This window comes from Perna viridis, chromosome 6 (assembly GCF_037379345.1).
Source record: "Perna viridis isolate PV_CMFRI_1.1 ecotype Kerala chromosome 6, ASM3737934v1, whole genome shotgun sequence".
In the NCBI taxonomy this organism is placed as follows: Eukaryota; Metazoa; Mollusca; class Bivalvia; order Mytilida; family Mytilidae; genus Perna; species Perna viridis.
Genome location: NC_142450.1, coordinates 14,602,275 through 14,622,426, shown reverse-complemented (window position 1 = coordinate 14,622,426; position 20,152 = coordinate 14,602,275). Strand labels below are relative to the sequence as shown.

At 33.1% G+C, this 20,152-nt stretch overlaps 2 protein-coding genes across 2 annotated transcripts; both read left to right on the top strand.

The window, feature by feature from the left end:
* The first annotated feature begins 1,636 nt into the window (after positions 1 to 1,636).
* LOC148613774 (uncharacterized) lies at positions 1,637 to 10,818 on the top strand. The gene is made up of 2 exons (XM_088587358.1): positions 1,637 to 4,085; positions 6,377 to 10,818. Exons 1-2 carry the CDS (start codon positions 1,809 to 1,811, stop codon positions 6,377 to 6,379), a joined length of 2,280 nt encoding a protein of 759 aa, XP_088443484.1. The 5' UTR covers positions 1,637 to 1,808; the 3' UTR covers positions 6,380 to 10,818.
* A 4,336-nt stretch (positions 10,819 to 15,154) lies between these two features.
* LOC148613773 (uncharacterized) lies at positions 15,155 to 19,128 on the top strand. The gene has a single exon (XM_088587357.1). It carries the CDS (start codon positions 15,357 to 15,359, stop codon positions 17,706 to 17,708), a length of 2,352 nt encoding a protein of 783 aa, XP_088443483.1. The 5' UTR covers positions 15,155 to 15,356; the 3' UTR covers positions 17,709 to 19,128.
* Positions 19,129 to 20,152: the final 1,024 nt, after the last annotated feature.

The window sequence follows — 20,152 nt, the reverse complement described above, 5'->3', positions numbered from 1 at the left end:
ACATTTACAGTATAAGCTTCCCATTTACCATAATCTAGCCATAATACTTTGAACTTTAAACTTTAGATAATCCAAATACCTTTACTTAAAAAATAATTGTTAAATGTGAATCCATGTCAATATTTTCTCCCTAAGTGATAAACTCGAAAGGGGAATTTTCGGTACCAGGTTTATGTGTAGAGATCTTGAAAGTTTCAAAAAGTTATATACTTATGGTAACCAAGACTTCTGGGTTTTTATATCAGCAGTAAACTCTTTGCACCCATTCTCTGAGAACCATCTATAAATTTTCTAACTTTCATAATTAAAACTGTAATATTGAACTTTAATTACTTGATCAGACGTAAAATATATGCAAGAAATAAGGACAAACGCGGTAGTGAAAGCAGTTTCCATGTAACGGCAGAATGCTTCGGATAAAACTCCGTTCATATGTCCATCTCAGAATATATAGACACATTATAATATTAAGGGAAAATCTCCCACTAAAGGCATTTGAAAATTGAACATACATAGTATGTGGGCTGGGGCAACCCCCACCCCACTCATCAAAGTATGATTTCAGGTACCCTTATACCTCCCATTTACGAATTATTTTGTAGCCGAAAAAAATTAACTGAAGCATATTTTGTATTTTTGACTACTTTTTATACCTTATTGTGACAAAGAATCTTTTCTTATATCATTTCATTCATCGAACTTTGACTCTATATAACAAAGTAAATATATATATATAAAGGTTTCAACATGTAGCCCAATGTCTTTTCAATGGTATCCAAAATGTTGCCGTAATACTTAGAGTTGAATGGACAAAAATGAACCCTACCCAACCATTGCTTAAATTGACATAGTTTTTAATGTCAAAACCCAGAAAGCTTCAGTAGTAAAAAAATGCTTATTTGTATTTTTTTTCTGTTCAGTATTATCCCCAAAAATACTTCTAAGGTTCTTTTGATGACTTGCTTAGATTCTCGCAGTCAGAACTTTTCAAAAAAGACAAAAATCGGATTTTCGATTTTCCCGTAAAACGTTCAATAATTTCGATTCTACAAGTTATTGCTCAACAGAAACGTCTCAAATTAGGATATATAATCTTATTTTCTAAATGAATAAACCATGAAAAAATATTTTTCAATTGCGAATTTTCAAAAAATGTTAAAAATAATATCCCTCATCCTAAAAAGCTGTTCTCGGTATCAAACAGATTCTCATTCACAACACGGCAACATTTCAAACTCATATTTATGGCATTCATAATTAAGATAATGATGTATTCAACATATCTGATGAATTCAGGAGCTTAGATTTTCTTTTTGTTGGATTACAATGAATCCATTACTAATATATTTTCGGGATGAATCGATTTTGTTATGGAAGGTATAAAGGTACCTGAAAATCACCATAAAATGGATGGGTGTGTGTGTGTGGGGGGGGGGTTGCACGGTGGACCCACCCAGCTCATGGACTACTTACTAATTATATAAGTAAACTGTAAATGTACAGATAGATAAATAGTCCGAATACACTTGATATTTTCAAAACTTTAAACAAAACGTACAGCGAGTTGACATTCCGTGTAGATTTAAACCTTAATAAATGTGCATGTTACTCGGTAAAATAATGTACATATTGATAACGGAAGGTATGGCCTACATTAAAATCAATTACATTTTCTCCCTATATAAGAAAACGGTTTTTCCGAACAATTTGTGAATTATACGGTAAATGGCAAGCCGTATTTATGTGATAAAGGATTACTAAAAGCATCTTATATAAACTGGAGACAACTTAAATTACTATTAGGAGACATGTGTTGCCGAACAAATCTATTTCTTATTTTTTCCTACGCAACCATATACGTGTGTATGTTAGCTAGTTTGGTATATATAGTGAGCGGTGAAATATGGTCCCCAAAAAATGCAGATAGGGATTATCTTGTATGCCCATTAATTCAGTGTCCAAATATAACAACACGTCTTATGGACAGGAGAGAAAGTTGTTGTGTATGCTATGCTAAACCCAAATGGTACGTACCAAAGGATAAAACTACGCATCTCCAAATTGAATACATTCGCAGGAACGGTGAATCCGTTATCATCGGTGGTGATGCATCACGCGATTTCAGAAATTCGTACCTATCATTGCGACACAACTATGGATTTATTACCAAAGTTCCGAACAATATTTGTACGTTCGATAGGATAGTCACTATGAACTTAAAGCACAACGACATAACAGAGGTAGGAAATATATCATGCCTTGCTTTGCTCGACGAATTAGACCTTAGCTACAATAGTATACAACATATCGGAAACCATACCTTCCGTGGACTTAGGAACCTAAGGATTCTACAAATCACGAACAATGGCTTAAAAACGCTTGATCCATCTACATTCACTGGCAACTCTATCCAAATATTCAGAATAGACTTCTCTAATAATGATTTAGAAGTAATAGAATTCAGTAATCTTATTTCAGAAACAGATTTTTGTGAAATAAAGTTTTCTGGGAACAAAATAAAAGAAATTGTCAACACTAACAATTTCAGAATCGATCCAGATAAGAGATATCATGGGGGTATAGTTGACATGAATCGAAATCAATTTACCCAATTTATCAATTTTGAAAAACTTGGAATAACAGATATCAATATTTTAGGTAAAGTTTTCGAGTACGGATTCGTGATGACGGATGTAAAATGGAACTGTGATTGTCACATGGAACCTTACTTAGAACTTGCAAAAGATGTAATTAAGAGAATTTGGAGAAGTTATTTTAATATTTCTTGTTGGAATCCTCCGGAACATCGTGGTAAGACAATTCCTCAAATAGTGAACGAAGGAAATTTAGATATTTTCATATGCAATACAACAACAAAATGCCCGAAGAACTGTCATTGTTTCTATCAACCCAAACAGAGGCGAAATGTTGTTGATTGTAGTAATGCTAATTTAACAGAATTGCCCAAGGAACTTCCTAAAGGCAGTAATCTTACTTTAGTCCTTAGAAATAATCACATCACAACGTTTGAGTATAGGTCATATCTTAATACTGCATCTGCGATAGATCTGTCAGGGAATCTAATAGAACAAATCACGAAAAAAGCTTCGGGTGCGCTACAGCCTACCATTAAACTTAATCTAGAAAATAATTCTTTCACAACATTGCCTCAAGAATTTCAAATTCTAAATCCGTGCAGCTCACAATTTGGTGAGGTGAAATTGAAATGCGACTGTAAGTCTGCCTGGTTAAAGCAATGGTCGGAAAAGAGTAATATAAAGAAATGTGGAAATACATCGAAATATATTTGTCAAACAGCTCACGGTGATATACCAATAGAAGAAATCGACGAAAATGATATATGTGATAAAAGAATATCGTACAAAACATTATATTTTACTATTGCATTTGCATTATGCTCGCCATTGTTGCTGGGGTCTGCTTTGTCAGTGTACAAATTTCGATACGAGTTATACCTTATTCAACGGAAATATATGTACAAACTGGTCCGGTCTAGACTTTCCAAAATATTGCCATTGATGAAATATGACGTATTTATATCATTTAATGAGAATAATGATGAATTAAGATGTTGGGTTTTGAATGTATTAGTAAAGCACCTTGAGTCTGGGGGATATCGACTTTTTGTTCCTTGCAGGGATTTGCCTATAGGATCCGTAAAAGAAGAACTCCTCTTAGAGTACATTCTTAAGAGCCAAAACTCTCTAGTTATTCTATGTGAATACGAGGGAAAAACCCCGTGGACAGAGATAGAATGGAAATATATTTGGCATAATTTTTTGGATATATCGGATCGTAATGTCATTGTAATAAACTTTGACCATCTCGATACTGTGGACGATATGGATCAACGATTACGGGCATTTGTGAGGCTTGGGTATGATATTGACTTTTCAAATCGACACCATGACCTTATTTCTAAAATCATGATTCGCTTAGGAAAACCCATCAAGTCTATACTGTCGAAGAAAAATACAAAAGCACGATTTAATCCAGAACAAATTTATAAAAAGTTTAATGTTCAGGAATTGGAAAGAAAGGACAATGTATTTGACACGTTTAGTGTAAGTGACACTTTATCCTGTAATAGTGTTCTTTATAGGGAATCCATTAGAGTTAAGATTCTGGACTGAGTACAAGGACGTCGTTCGGTCGTTGTTGAAGTGTTGAAAAACATGATTGATGGTCTTGTTTCTGGAGTTGCAGTCCTGTAGTTCAAGTGTATTTCTACGTCATTTTATCATTTTATGCTGGGTATATGTGTATAAATTACGAGAAGTGCACCTAAAATGTAAAACGCCACTAGTAAGAATTGTTACAAGTATTAAATCAGATATCTGAAATTCAGATTTATCTCAAATCAATTTACATCGCTCGACATGGTCGAACGTTGAGATGAAAAACTTTATGAAAACATCCATAGTTAATTATTAGTACTCCTTAACCTGCAGAAATAACTATCAAAATGTTTGTAAAGGTGGCATTTCTAAGATAGTGATAGGTCAAATTTAGTTTAAATGCATTATTGAAACGTGGCAGGACAAATTGTCCTCGCTTTTCCCATATAAAGGCAGTCAAACAGATCTTCGTCACAGATGCTTCAGGATAAATTAAAATAGCTTTTTGGTTGTTTTATAAATGTATTGAATATTTTTGAGGCAAAAAAAGACCAGAATGAGAAAAACGATATATCATTCGTTGCCTAATTCTCACACAGATTGGTACTTGATTATATGTGTTATTTATTGGAATCTAAAAGAAAATCATGATATAAAGATTTGTAGAAAGCCTTTATAATGGTGATATATACGACTTTACGTGCTACTTTTGAAAGTAGTGTAACGTTGTGCAAACAGGAAAGTTTAAAATACGGGTCGCAGAAAAGCCTCTGCTAAAGCCTAGAATAAAAACGCAACTTGGGGATACATTGTATATCTATCGATTTCCATGGAAGATGAGAAAACTACACTGTTTTTATGAAATTAAAATGATGTTATATTCTCTACTTCATATGCTTTTAATAACTAATGTTACTTTCTTAGCTGATGATTTAATCATATAAAATTTACAATGTGTCTGATCGACGTACAAAACATGAGTTCAGTTACATAATATTTGTATGATGTTTCTGCTTTTTTTCAATGATTATTTTGTATTATTATGTAATTGTCTCAACATGAACGTATTGTTGTGTTGATGATCGAGTTTAACATGTCAATGAGTATTTTTATTTGATCAATATCTCTGTAAATGTGTCACGAATGATTCATCATTATTACGTTTAATATGTCAGTATTAGAGACATCATACATATACGAGAAAAAATGTCTTTCATTTTTATATCGCTTAATTTCTGACACGATAAAATTATTATTTATTCAAATCTCAAATCCAGACCCGTTTGTCAATCAATATCATTTCATACTGTAGATTGTTTGTGTTTGTAGATTATGTAGAATGTCGATTAACCAAACGTTAATATGGTCATATCAGTTAGAACATTATTTTTTCTGTTTATTTTTTTCTTTTTCTTCGTAAGCATGGAGTAGGTATAAAGCTTCAAATGTGTCTTGCATATATGCTAAAAAGGAGAATAAAATAGACGTTCACATACTAAATGCAAATTAAGATAAGACAATTCACAGTTTATCACATTCTTTTAATTTTGATATAAGTAAACTACAAGTACTAAATACAACGTATCAAAACGATACATTAACTAGTAACCACCTGTTAATTCATGATTGGACTATTACTTACATTATACAAGTTGACATTTTGATAATTAAATGCGCATATCTATTTTACAAGGTGTCAAAGACCAATGCTTGTTTAGTAAATAAAAACATCAACAATATCAAATAGAAGAAATAGCACTTTTATTTTTGAATATCATATTTATAAGAGTAATCAAGGGAACCAAGGTTATAGTGGTAGTGAAAAGAATGTAATCCAGGGACAAAGACCAGACATGGAAAACAGACATACTTAACAAAAATATTAAGTAACTAAAATCATACATACAAATTAACAAAAGCAAATAAGCAACTTGGGCTTTACTAAAAACTGGGAGCATGGAACAGGTATACTGGTAGAGTAAGCGTCCTCTGTCATTGAATTATGTTTAGTAATTTTTGAGAAGAAGATTTTTTTTAAGTAATAACATCAAAAACAGCAAAAAACGTCTAAAAAGAGCAATAACTCCAACATGGGTCAACAGATTTTCACCAAAATTTGACCACTGATAGATCTCATCATGCTGAATACTTTTATCCTGTGTCAGAATTTGGTTAAATCTAACGGGTTTGGAGATATATGGGAAAAATACTGTCTGATCCCTATGTTCTATTTTTAGTAACGGCAGCCATGTTTTTCGACGGATCGAAAATCCCCCACATCGACGACGACGACGACGGACGGAAAGTGATGGCAATAGCTCACATGGCCTATAGCAAAGGTGAGCTAAAAATATGGTGTACTCAGATACTCCGGAAGGGTAATAAGTTTCTACAGCCGGCAAAACACCCACCTTGCCGTTTGTTGACTGCCAATTTCTTGAAGGAGTAAAAAGTCTACGACAGAAAGACATCACTTGAAATGACTCCTTCATATGAGTTATGGCATTGTAAACCGAATCTATGGGCAACATATACTTTTTTGCGTTAGTTTCTCCATTGTAGAGAAAACTTTTTAGACTAAATCCTCATACGCAGACGCGAATATGAAATACCGAATACTGACTCTTAAAATTAGAAATGTAAAGTCAGCTTGATAAGTTGCCTATAACAAGAGTAAGAGATATTAAATACTACTTTAAAATTGTTGATGGTTTGTGTTCCTGCTTCGAATATGGCGAAACGTATGCAGAATAAAAATGTATATGGTATTCTTGGATAAACCTGATCGTTATGTAATCAATACCGTCCATAATACGTACTTGTGAGTGCGTTTATTTGTCTGATATATCGAACTTAATTTTTAAATAAAAGATGACCAGATTTTCAAAAATAAACTCCAATTAGGATCACCACGAATTAAAATTGTTAAAGAAAAAACTGTTCAGCACAATTTAATCGAGGAGATATATATCAAAAGGTAGCCTGTTTGACTATAGGTCATGAACATGGCTTCAGTGACAAGTACTGACATATATTGTCCAAATAACCTGAAGGTCATCTCCACTGATTATGTAAATTATATTTATATCAATTGTTTTAAAGGTTTTATATCCCTGGTAAGTGACGTTTTTTCGATGTCATGTATGTATTTATATGTTTGTTTTTATATATAATGTTTTTTGATTTCTTTCCATGTACCTTAGATATAGTGCTATAAAAATACAAGCCATTCTTGAGGACACCAACGCCGGGTCCGAACAATTTATATTAAAAATAGGAACAAAATATCACTATATAATACAACTGTTTCGAACTAAGAGAATGTTAAATCAATACATGAAACCACATTTCATATGCATGATATTGCTTTGGTAATTTATTTCGTTTAATTGTTCGGTCGACATCTCGTCTAATCACATAATGTCAAAATATGTAATTTATTACTAATGGAATATTCATTCGCATGCATCAGCACAAATATGATGATACAAAAACAAGTTCCTTGCACAGTATCAAACATGTTTGGTGTGATCCTATGTTGACACGTTCACAATTTAAAACATGAGAATGGTAATTTTTCATGTCTGGTTTAATCTTCTTTTAGGTTTTTCGCCTTGATCTAGATGTTGGACTGATATATTCAATAACATATCACGTTTTAAATCATATCTAAAAACTAGTTGTAAACTCCGAAATTACAACATACAACATTTTTAAGATTTCTGCCATTTCAATCAAAAATCTAAAACAGTTTTACCGAATAAACAGTCACATTTAACGTATAAATTTAACAGACTAAAGTAGTCGTTGTTTTTAATATTTCTTGATATTGGTTTTACGGTTTTGTTATAGATCAGGTCAATTTTCGTTTCTTTAAGAAAAGTTTATTGAGGGGGTTTTTAATGCTTACTTTATTGTATTGGTTTTGCCCATCAAAGAAGACCATGTGATGATCTGTAGAAGTTTAACTGGTCGTTTATTGCCTTTTCGTGGATGACTGTCTCATTAACAATAATTCCACATCTCATGTTTTTATATAAAGCTAGTTCGTCTTGTTTTTTTTGATATATTGCAAATAATATGGAATTTCGAGTTAGCCTGATATGCATCTGACACAACAAGTTGAGTTTCTAAAGTAGTTTAATTAGAAGAACCGTTTCTGTTGGGTAAGTATTATTGTTCATGGGTTTCAATCTTCGTGGATTAGGTAAAAAATGCTAGTTCGTAGAATTTTGAATTCTCGGATTTGACAACTCCATCTTTCAAATGTATGTGAAATTTCCTTTTCGTTCGTTACCTAATCCACAAAAATCACGAAACGTGGTACCCTATCACGGTATACATGTATGTTAACTGAAAGCACATATCTATGAGAACCTAACTTTGAAATGTTATTATTCTGATTTCGAGTCAAATAAAAGTCACTCTACCTTCTTAATGCCGCATCCTTGACGGAAGAACAGTAACTACCAATATTTCACTTGGCTGGGGATCAAACCAGCGACCTCCCGCTCTGGTAAAGAGCATCCTTACACAAGACAAACAAGACTAAATAACAAATAACACTTCTAATTTCAAAATTTAGGTTCACTGATTTAAATGTGTTAATTAAAAATTTAAGTGAAAAAACAAACAAACAAACAAACATATAATCGACCGATACCAGAGTTATGGTTCATTTGTAAACACTTTGTAATGTAAGACTACAGTAGAAAATGGCTTAATATTCAATATATGTGCACATTTATTGCAGGAAGATAATAACTTCACGAATATTGAGTGAGGATAAATACTCACTACAATGTTATAAGTACTTAGAATTTAAAGAAATGATGCATACATGGTTTTTTTTCCACAGTGGCCAATTTAAATAGGGGGAGGGTTCTGTTCACGCATAAGTACTTTATCCTCGCCGCATTTTGTGCGCATGTCCCAAGTGAGGAATTGCTGACCTCTGTTTATCTTGTTTTGTTTTCACTTTCAGATTACTTTTATGTTGCTAGAGTATATAGAGTTAATTGATTCGCTATTCATGTGTATATTATTATTTTTTGGCCTGCCGCGCCTGTCCAGTTGTAAGAGGATTTCTTCCTAGTCGTTCATTTAAGACCCATATGGATAGACTTGAGCTGACATTTGTCATCCTGATAGGGTTGTTGTCTCTTTATAATTGTCTCCTTTCTAATATTGATTGACTCATGGCAGATTTTAAAACTCCAATTTACGAATTTGTATTTACGTAATTTCCTTTTTCAATTGGAAACCATTGAACACCAATGTAACGGAAAGCTTAAGGGGGTAGATCTATGGTAAGGGCACAATTCTTACAAATCTTTGGAACATTTGTATTAACCATTTTACATCAATAACAGGTAGGCTTCAAAGTAACTTTGACTGATATCATTCTGTTTCAGAGGAAAGCTTGAAAAGCTTTGCTGAAATTGAAATTGAAAATGATACAAACATATCACTGACTTCAAGAGTTATGTCCCTTATCTTGCCTCCGTAAGAAAATAAAATATTTTTTTCTTATTCAATGCTGTCATACATATAACAAAAGGCATTCCGACAATAATACTATTTCAATAAAACAAAGTAAGGCATGAAGTCACTGTTTTCCTAAATGAAATTGGACTAGGAACCAACAAGATTGGTGCTGATTGATCAGACATCGCATATCTTTAATATACTTTTTTTTAAATGCTTCGTAACTGTTCCTTTATACAAAAAGAACGCATTTGTAGAAACTTTGTAAAAGTAATCAAGGGAACCAAGATTATAGTGGAAATAAAAAAAAAATGTAATCCAGGGACAAAGACTATTCATGGAAAACAGCCACACTCAACAAACTAAAATAATCAAACAAAAATACATACAAAGTGACAAAAGTTAATGAGTAATTTGGGCTTCACTGAAAATTGGAAAAATGGACTAGGTACACAAGTAGGATTAACGTCCTCTGCTTTTCTCGAAACACCCACCAAGTTGCCTATTAAAAGTCAAGTCCGGAGTAGACGACAAAGGAAAGGAAAACTATGACATGTTGAACATATCAGTACTCATGTTGCAGACGGATATACTGTAACGATCCACGATGGTGACGACCATAAAACCTCTGTAGTGGTGACTTCAATATTGTAGCAACATAACCCTGTTCCAGAAGCTTGGGTAATTGTAAGAAGTCTAGCGCGATACAAAAGGTCTGCAAAGTAATGGCAAGCTCCGGCATAACCTTCGAGTTGTTATATGAAAACTACATACGTAGATGCTGAAGGGATGTTCCCGTAAAGTCAGCGCGTTTGTCGTAAAATTTGATTGAAAGTGTTCCCTATCTTTCTTTAAGTAAAGATCAAGATATGAGGCTGACTTCACAGTGTCTGTAGTATCATTTTCCCCAAGTTCTTTGCGATAGATGCGATGTATAAAATCACCGAAACTATGATTGTTTAACGATATCCATATAGCAGAAACTGAGATTAAACGATGTTCTTTCTTTTGGATAAAATCAGCTATAAAGTCAAGCAGACTCCAGAAATTGACACCTGTTTTTTTTTCTGGCAGTAGTCCAAGGACTAGTAGATACACAATTTTTAGTAGTCCCTGAACATATTTAGTAGTCCCATAAAAATCAAGAAGACATAAATAATTCAAGACGGCAGAGTGAGACTGTGTTTGTGTGTCAAACAGAGAATACTGTCAATTAGTTATAGTTTTGTTATTAAATGTACAAATTGTCTAGTATTTTTGTATTGAAATTGCTATATAAACCAAGTCTTTGTTGGTGTTTGCTATTTCATATGCCAAGGACCTAGAAAGATACATGTTTGTTGACTAGAATATTTATTCAATTTCCAAAACATTAAGTTAAGTTTTATTTAATCACTGTTATAGTCACTGAAATTTTCATCAATATCATTGAAATGTCTGTCATTATGATCAAACCCATCTGCATAAGAGTAAATGTGTAGACTGTCAACAAATTTAGAGTACATTTTTCTTTGTCTGTCCCTCAAATAGTCCCTACTTTCCATTTCATCATCAGAATAGTAATCTTGATCAAAGAGTAATCAAGGGAGACATGGAAAACAGACATACACAACAAAGAACATAAAGCAACTAAAATCATACATACAAAGTAACAAAAGTAAATGAGCAACTCGGACTCTACTAAAAACTGGGAGCATGGACCAGGTGCACCGGTAGGGTAAGCGTCCTCTGCTTTTCTAGAAACACCGGGGTAGACAAACGAGGGAAGGAAAACTATGGCCCGTTGAATAAATAAACGATCAACGAGTTCATGAGCACGACCATAAAACTTCTGTAGTGATGAGTTCAATCTTGTAGAAACATAACCCTGTTCCAGAAGCCTATTTGTTAGAGTTCTAGTCATAGTCATTTTCAGAATCACTGTCATCCTGTTCATGATGATCATATTTCTCCTTTTGATTTGATGCTCCTTCAGCATTCTCAGTGTGATTGTTGTTGATAATATCCTCAACTTCAAGTTCTTTATCTGAGTCAATCCTTGTTACAGGATCTGTGTGATTTTGTAATTTCTTTTTTATTAAAATTTGGAATTCTTTTCTTTTGCCATCATACTGCAATAGCATCATTTGGATCAAAAGTATTGATAGGATTAGATTCAAGTTTCATGACCATTAAATCGGACAGTGTTGTGTCTTTCAATTGACTTTTCCAATTTGTTTTAATCAATTTCATAAGAGAAAATCCTCGCTCTGCTTCTACTGAGCTGGATGGCAGTGAAAGAATAAGATCTATCAGAGACAGAATTGCTGGACATTTGTCATTAAAAACATCATTTACTTCTTCCATGTAACACCTTCCAATGACCCAAACCTGAAAAAATAGCTAGGAATTAATGTCAAATCATGGTAGTGGATCTTTTATATGTAGAAAATAATAGCATTTATTCAAAAGTATGAGGTAGACATCAATAAGACAACAACTCTAACACAACATATCCAAAAACTAGATTTTGGTAACAAAAAAAGATAAACCATCTGTTACCATGGGACGTTTAAAACCAGCAAGCAACATGGTAACATCCACATCATTTGACTTGGCTAATGCATTATAAACTATTAAATAAAACTCTGTTTTTGTGTTGTATTGTGGACAACTGTGTGTGTGTGTGTGTGTGTGTGTGTGTGTGTGTGTGTGTGTGTGTGTGTGTGTGTGTGTGTGTGTGTGTGTTTGTCTCTATTTTGGCCATAGTGTTGTCTGTTCTTTGATTTATGATTTTTTGTTTCCGCTTGGTATCTTCAAACTTTGTTTTCATAAATCTTGAACTTAATATTTACAAACCTAGAAAACATGTATGTTTTTAGCTTGATCCACTCTGCAACCATGATTGATACATCATTATGTCCCTCTAAAACAGGAGCAAAATGGTCCAACAATATCGGAACTGCTTCATTTCCATAATTTGAAAATAGATGACAATTTCAAATAACTTTCAAACTAAAACAAGAAAATTATCATCCTTGATACAATATTGCTGGCTTACCAGTACATGTAAATGAATGTAATATTTGACACAAGATGTCTTTAAAATTAAAATTATTGAATTCAAAAAGTTGTTGCAAGAATAAAAGTAGATAATAAGGAAGATCATTTTAGATGTCAAGAAGACTGTGAATCCCTATACAAAAAATATAGAACTTTTTTTTCTATATCTAGTTTATGTGATTGTATGAGGCCTTCAACCAGAGTGGAAAACAATTCAAAATTTATCAAAACATTAGCCAAATGAGAATTAAGAAGAATACAATCTAAAACCTTTACATCACAGCCTTTGGATACAATCTAAGTACAAGTAAATAAAGGCACCATGTGAACATAAAATTAAGGCCATTCCAGAATTCACTTTGTGTATATATGTGTAGGGGCCCAAATTGCTGGCAGATGAAAAAATAATAACATATTCATAGCGGAATTCTTTGCATTTCTCCACCAATTCACTCATTATATATTTAAAAAATAAGGTGCATCCCTCCTCCCTTTCATGATTGATTCTGGAACAGCCCTTTTAGTACAAATGTAGCAGTTGACAAACCTGATTCATCTTTCAAATTTTGTAGCCATAGTGAAATGTTGGCAACTGAGGTGGCCTTTAGAATGTCCTCATCTTTCTCAAATCTGACGGAGATACACTCAATAATCTTGTCGATGATTTTCTTCCTGAGAACTTAAGAGAACTGTTTCGATAAAATAAATGTAGATTCTCCATCAGTTGACTAACTTTGACATAGAGATTGATCGATTTGCAAGCTTCTTTGAAAGCAAGTTCAAGTCTATGTGCTGAGCAATGGACTCCTAGGATAAACTTGCGATCAAGTTCATCTCTTAATTTTTGAATCACACCATTCTTTGAACCAGTCATTACACTGGTCCCATCGGAACCAAAGCCAACATTTTTTTCCGCCAGTCATCACCAAAGTGAACAGTCAACATGTGTTGTAACGTAATTAAAATACCTTGAGGGAATTGTCTGCTTTGGGAATGTTTTTGATACCAACATATTTTGTTTCTACAACTCCCTTTGTTGCTGTTCTTAGATATAATACTTCTTCTTCTTGGTTAGATTTATCTGTTGCTCCATCTAATATTTAAGACGCAAATTTTGACGAAGTTAAGGCATTAGATACTTTACTACGGGCATCTGTAGCAATTGCAGCAAGAAACTCACGAGCACGATTGTCATTTCTATAAGTTTGCCCAATATTTAAACCCTTGGCTTCATCCAGGTCGCAAAGCCATGTAAAGTCAGTGAAGGGCCGTCCAGTCTTTCCCAAAGCATGAGCATTTCTAAATAGAAGACAAAGCTGGGGTAAAACTGCTTTATTCATGCTGAACAGTGCCTTCTCTGCATCACTTGTTCCAGGATTACAATGCTTGGCTTGAAATCTCAAATTGTTTTTATGCGACTGTTTGAGGTGTTATGTGCCCTGATACTCTTAAGTTTAAATGTCCGACAACCATTTACAAAAGATCCAATTGATTTATATTTTCGACATATTTTGCAATACATTTTGCCCTTTCCATTGGTTACATGATACTCCAACCACTCAAATAATTTTAGCCAATGCGACTGAAATTCTCTAACCGTACAGTTTTATCATATTCCTGTTTTCTTTGCTTTACTTCCTCGTCAGTTTTACGTTTTTTCGCCGGTGGACCAGCATAATTTGTAAGAAATTTCTCCATAAGTTAAAAAATTACGGGAAATGCAGACACCATTTTATTGGCTTCAGCGGTTGACCAAAATAATGCAACGGACGCGAAATACATATTTTGTTTAAAATCATCGATTTAAAGACCAGTTTTGGTTAAATCTTTTGGAAACTTAATTTATGACCTCAAATTCAAAGACATCGGATGTCTTATGAGGACATTACCCTTAAAAGCACGAAAATTTTTTAAAAAAGTTATTTGTCCGTGAAACGCGGGGTAATTTTGTTCGTGACGTTTTTTGTGATGGCGGATGTTAGCCAAATTAATTACATCCATACCTTTGTTGACAAACAAGTGGAAGTGGAAGAAATGATCGTTTTTTCGTCATCTTGACCTTTAACAGTATGGAAACCAAAATCTAAAATGATGGCCATATGTTACAGGAAACAGGAGTGATTAGACTTGTTTTGTAAAGGGAGCGTAGTTCGAATGTGGTGAAGAAGTTTTTATTGAAAGGAAGAAGACCATTTATGGATATAACATGTAAAGTGGCGATGGCCATTATTCCTTTTCCGTCTACTATGAATTCATCATATTTATTTTATTGTTATATTTGCTTCAAAGGTTTCATATACATTGTAGTTTTGATGTTACCATTGCACCCGTAAGCTATTCTTGTTATGTAAGAGACGTATTAAATCTATATCTATTCTTTTCTACAGTTCTGTAACTATTGAATTACACAAAAGAGTAATTCAATGCAAAATTATATATTCGAAGGATTTACACGCTCTATTTACATTTAAATCCAGGTGTAGATACATTTTATTTCATTACATGTTTCATATTAAGATAACAGAAGGCAAGACCTATGTCAAGATCGATCACTTTTCTGCCTTTATGGTAAAACATTTATCGGAAGAATTTGTGAATAATAAGGTAAAAGGCGAATTTTTATGTAATAATGGATGAGTGAATGCTACTAATGAAATCCGGAGACACATTTAACGACTTTTATCAGACATGTGTTATCGAACTAATTTATTTGTTTTTCTTTTTTCAACAATGATATACTTGTGCTTGTTGGATCGCTTTAAACATGTAGTAAACGGTGAATTATGGACACCAAAAAATGCTAATAGAGATTATCTTGTTTGTCCAATAAGTTGGTGTCCAAATATAACAACACGACTAATGGACAGAAGACAAAGATGTTGCATATGTAATTCTCGTCCTCATTGGTACGTACCACAAGATATTACGAGGAATCTAAAGATTGAATACGTCCGCAGAAACGGTGAATCCGTTGTTTTTTGTGATGATGCTTCACATGATTTCAGAAATTCGTACTTATCATTGAAACACAAATATGGATTTATGACCAAAATTCCAAGCAACATATGTAAATTTGATAGGATAGTCACTATGGACCTGTCACACAACGAAATAATAGATGTCGGAAATATATCATGCCTTGCTTTGCTCGACGAACTAAATCTAAGCTATAATAGAGTACAACACATCGGAAACCAATCTTTCCTCGGACTTAAAAATCTAAGGATTCTAAAAATCACAAACAATGGCTTAAAAACTCTTGATCCATCTACAGTCACTGGCGACTTTGTTCAAATATTTCGACTAGACTTCTCTAATAACGATTTAGAAGTAATAGAATTCAGTAATCTAATCTCGGAAACAGATTTTTGTGAATTTGATTTTTCCGGGAACAATATAAAAGAAATTGTCAACACTAATAATTTCAGAATTGACCCAAATAAAAGATATCATGGGGGTATTGTTGACATGAATCAGAATCTATTTACCAAGTTTATCGATTTTGAAAAACTTGGAATAACAGATATCAGTATTTTAGGAAAAGTGTTTGAGTACGGGTTTGTGATGACAGATGTAAAGTGGACTTGTGATTGTCACATGGAACCTTACCTAGAACTTGCAGAAGATGTAATTAAGAAAATTTGGAGAAGTTATTTTAATATTTCTTGCTGGAATCCTCCAGAACATCGTGGTAAGACAATTCCTCAAATAGTGAACGAAGGAAAGTTGGATATTTTTATATGCAACTTTACAGATAAATGCCCAAAGAACTGCCATTGTTTCTATCAACCGAAACACAGGAGAGATGTTGTTGATTGTAGTAATGCTAATTTAACAGAATTGCCTAAGGAACTTCCGGAAAGCAATAATCTCACTCTGGTCCTGAAAAATAATCATATCACAAAGTTTGATTATAGACAATACCTTGAGAATACATCTGTTTTAGATCTGTCAGGGAATCGAATAACTGATTTCACGAAAGAAGCTTTGAATGCTTTAAAACTAACCATTAAACTTAGCCTTGTAAACAACTCTTTCACAAAATTGCCTCGAGAATTTCAAACTCTAGATCCATGCAGGTCAAACTTTGGTGTAGTGAAATTAAAGTGCGACTGCAACTCTGCTTGGTTAAAGCAATGGTCCGAAAAAGGTGAAATAAAGAATTGTGGCAACACATCGAGATATCTTTGTCAAACAATAAACGGTGAAACACCTATTGAAGAAATAGATAAAAATGATATATGTGATAAAGACATTTCGTATAAGACTTTGTATTTCGTTATTGCATTCGGATTATGTTCAGCTTTATTGCTTGTGTCTGCTATTTTAGCATATAAATTTCGATACGAATTATACCTTATTCAACGGAAATATATGTACAAACTGGTCCGGTCTAGACTTTCCAAAATTTTGCCACTGATGAAATACGACGCATTTATATCATTTAATGAGAATAATGATGAATTAAGATGTTGGGTTTTGAATGTATTAGTAAAGCACCTTGAGTCTGCGGGATATCGACTTTTTGTTCCTTGCAGGAATTTGCCTTTAGGATCAGTAAAAGAAGAACTCCTGTTAGAATACATTCTTAAAAGCCAAAACGCTCTTGTAATCTTATGTGAATACTACAAACATGACATTACCCCCTGGACCCAAATAGAATGGAAATATATCTGGCATAATTTTTTGGACATATCGGACCGGAATGTCATCGTAGTCAACTTTGACCAACTCGATACTGTCGACGATATGGATCAACGACTACGGGCATTTGTGAGGCTTGGGTATGATATTGACTTTTCAAATCGAAACCATGACCTTATTTCTAAAATCATGATTCGCTTAGGAAAGCCTGTGAAATGGTCGTGGTCGAAGACAAATGCAAAAGCACGATTTAACCCTGGGCGAATTTATCAGAAGTTTGATTCCCGGGAAGTGGAAGGCCAGGACAATGTATTTGACACGTTTAGTGTAAATAACACTTCATCTTGTCATACTGTTGTCCATAGGGATTCCATCAAAGTTAATATTCTCGACTAAGAACAATTAAATCTTACATTATTGAACGTTTTAACAAAACTTTTTCTAGTGTTGGTCTTCTGTAGTTCAAATCAACTTTCATATCGTCATAAAACTTGACAATAGTACATGTTTTGTATCAATGCATTTCTGTTAAAATTTTGCGTAGTCAACTTAAATTTGAAATGCTTTTTATACAAAAAATGGCAACAGTTTCGTAATTACATGTAAATATGTAAATACTTTGAGTTGAGGAAATCAATTTCAAATCGAGGCCCAGGTTACTTGCTTTAAAAAGCATGATAATAATACTATTGAATAGTATAATTATTTAATAATAAAACAAAATTCACATTTTTTTGTATATATTCATTACTAAAAACTTATCAAAATATGAAATGTCTTGGGCGTGTAGAAAACAATTACAAAATTACAAAATTTACAGTACTCATCTTTTTTATATTTTCTTATTGTTTGCCTTTTTGTGACGTCAATACAATGAGCTAATGTCATAACAATACACTCATAATATTTAAGTTTATATTTTTACTATGTTTTCGGCAATTTTTGTGTCATTACATCAAAATTGAAATGTTTAAGCCATATACATGTGACAAAATGCCCCTTACACCTTTATACATGTACATGAAAAGGTTAAGTAATATTAACTGATAATTGATTGTCCTATCTGCCTATAGTCGATCATTGAAATGCGACTGTTTTGTCGTGCGTTTGGCATAAAAAAAAAATTCTTACTTTTCATTCTAAAATTCAAAATCTATCAACGGCAGTACAACAATCATCACTTTCATTTTCACATTTCACAGTAGTCTTTTTTCATATTCCCGACTTTGGCTTCGTGATTTAAGGTTTTAAGCAAAGGGGATTAATTTTCTACAAACATGTCATCCAACAGACTGGTTGACTGTCAAATTGGAGCAATGGACAGCAGTAGACTTTAAGTTCAAATATTCAATTTATACGGGGCGCGATAAGTACTTGGATACTTTTAAATAACTTATTTCAAACCATTCAAGTACTTACCGAAAAGAAAATAGTTTCCAACAAAAATGTTTACTGTTTTCCCTTTCCACAATGAGACCGGCAACCAGGTTACCGGGTGTTGGGGTGTTGGTGGTTACGTCACTCTGCAAATCTTGCCAAAATGGCTTGCATTCCGTGAATATGAAAAAAGACTATTGCGACTGTCCATATTTAGTTTCTTAATTATCAGATATGAAGACGATATTTATCAAGAGAATGTATCTTGCTCTCATGCTCTCATCGGTTACTTCTTTTACAAGGTGGAGATTGTTAACTTTTGTGAGACATCTATTTAATGTAAACGAAAGTGACAACATAAATATGTATTGTTACCATTATTATTCATGTATTTATATTATTTTCCGTATTATTGTTATCAATATCATTATCATGATAATGTTTTGTCTTTTTTGTGAACGGTGTGATGTGTTCAAGTTCCAGGATGTTATCCAGCAGTCATGTTGTATATTATATATACTGGTTAATATGTCGTTTGGTGTATACAGGGCGTCATATCAGAATTCGAAATTAATGTCTATAGCAGTATTTTTTTAAATCTTTATTAATGCAATTTGGGTGGGTTCTATTAATACTTATAGCAGTTAAAGAGATAACGTTTAAATTTTTATCTTTTTTTTTATCAGTTTTTTAAGTGTTTATTCATGTGACGATTATAAATTATGCGTGATTTAGATACAATGAATTATGAGCTAAAAGAAATCAAGATGAGTGTAAGAATGCACCGAGAATATTAGGGAGTTAATAAATACAACACTTATCATACAAATCTATTGGAACAACAAATAGTCTCGTCAAGATCAGAAAATCAGATTTGATATCTTTTTAAATATGCTATCTTTATGTTCCCTCACTGATCCATCATACCTTTCCAAAAATATAACCAATTATATCTGACGCATAAGAGAAAAAACTTGAATTTTGGAAGTTTCTGAGCATTGTAAATCATCCAAGACCAACAAGAACACTATAATATACTATGAATTACTCGCACAACACAAAAGAATTATAACAATACACACAGTTGCTTAATACCATTTTTGCAACACAGATTTGGACGTAGGTCGAGATAACCCCCCCCCCCCCGATCACTCATTAACCAAAACGTGATTTTCGGGCAACCTTACACATCCCATTTATGAATCATTTTGTTGCGAAATATTAACTTAAGAATGTTTTGGTATTTTTTGCTACTTTTTTCTAACTCGTTGAGGTAAAAATCTATTTTACACGTTTAATTTTATTCTTCGGACTGCTTTCTATAAAACAAAGTAATCGACATATATGTATAACTATGTAACACAATGTCCCAGCTTTACAATGGTTCCAAGAAAGTTGTAGTAAGGGTTTTGGGGGGAAATTGAAAAAAAAATGTACCTCTTCCCCAATCAAAATTTCAAAAA

Bases quoted from the DNA above. Each gene is read 5' to 3' on its own strand.
- LOC148613774 (XM_088587358.1), top strand. From the start codon at position 1,809: ATGTGTTGCCGAACAAATCTATTTCTTATTTTTTCCTACGCAACCATA.
- LOC148613773 (XM_088587357.1), top strand. From the start codon at position 15,357: ATGTGTTATCGAACTAATTTATTTGTTTTTCTTTTTTCAACAATGATA.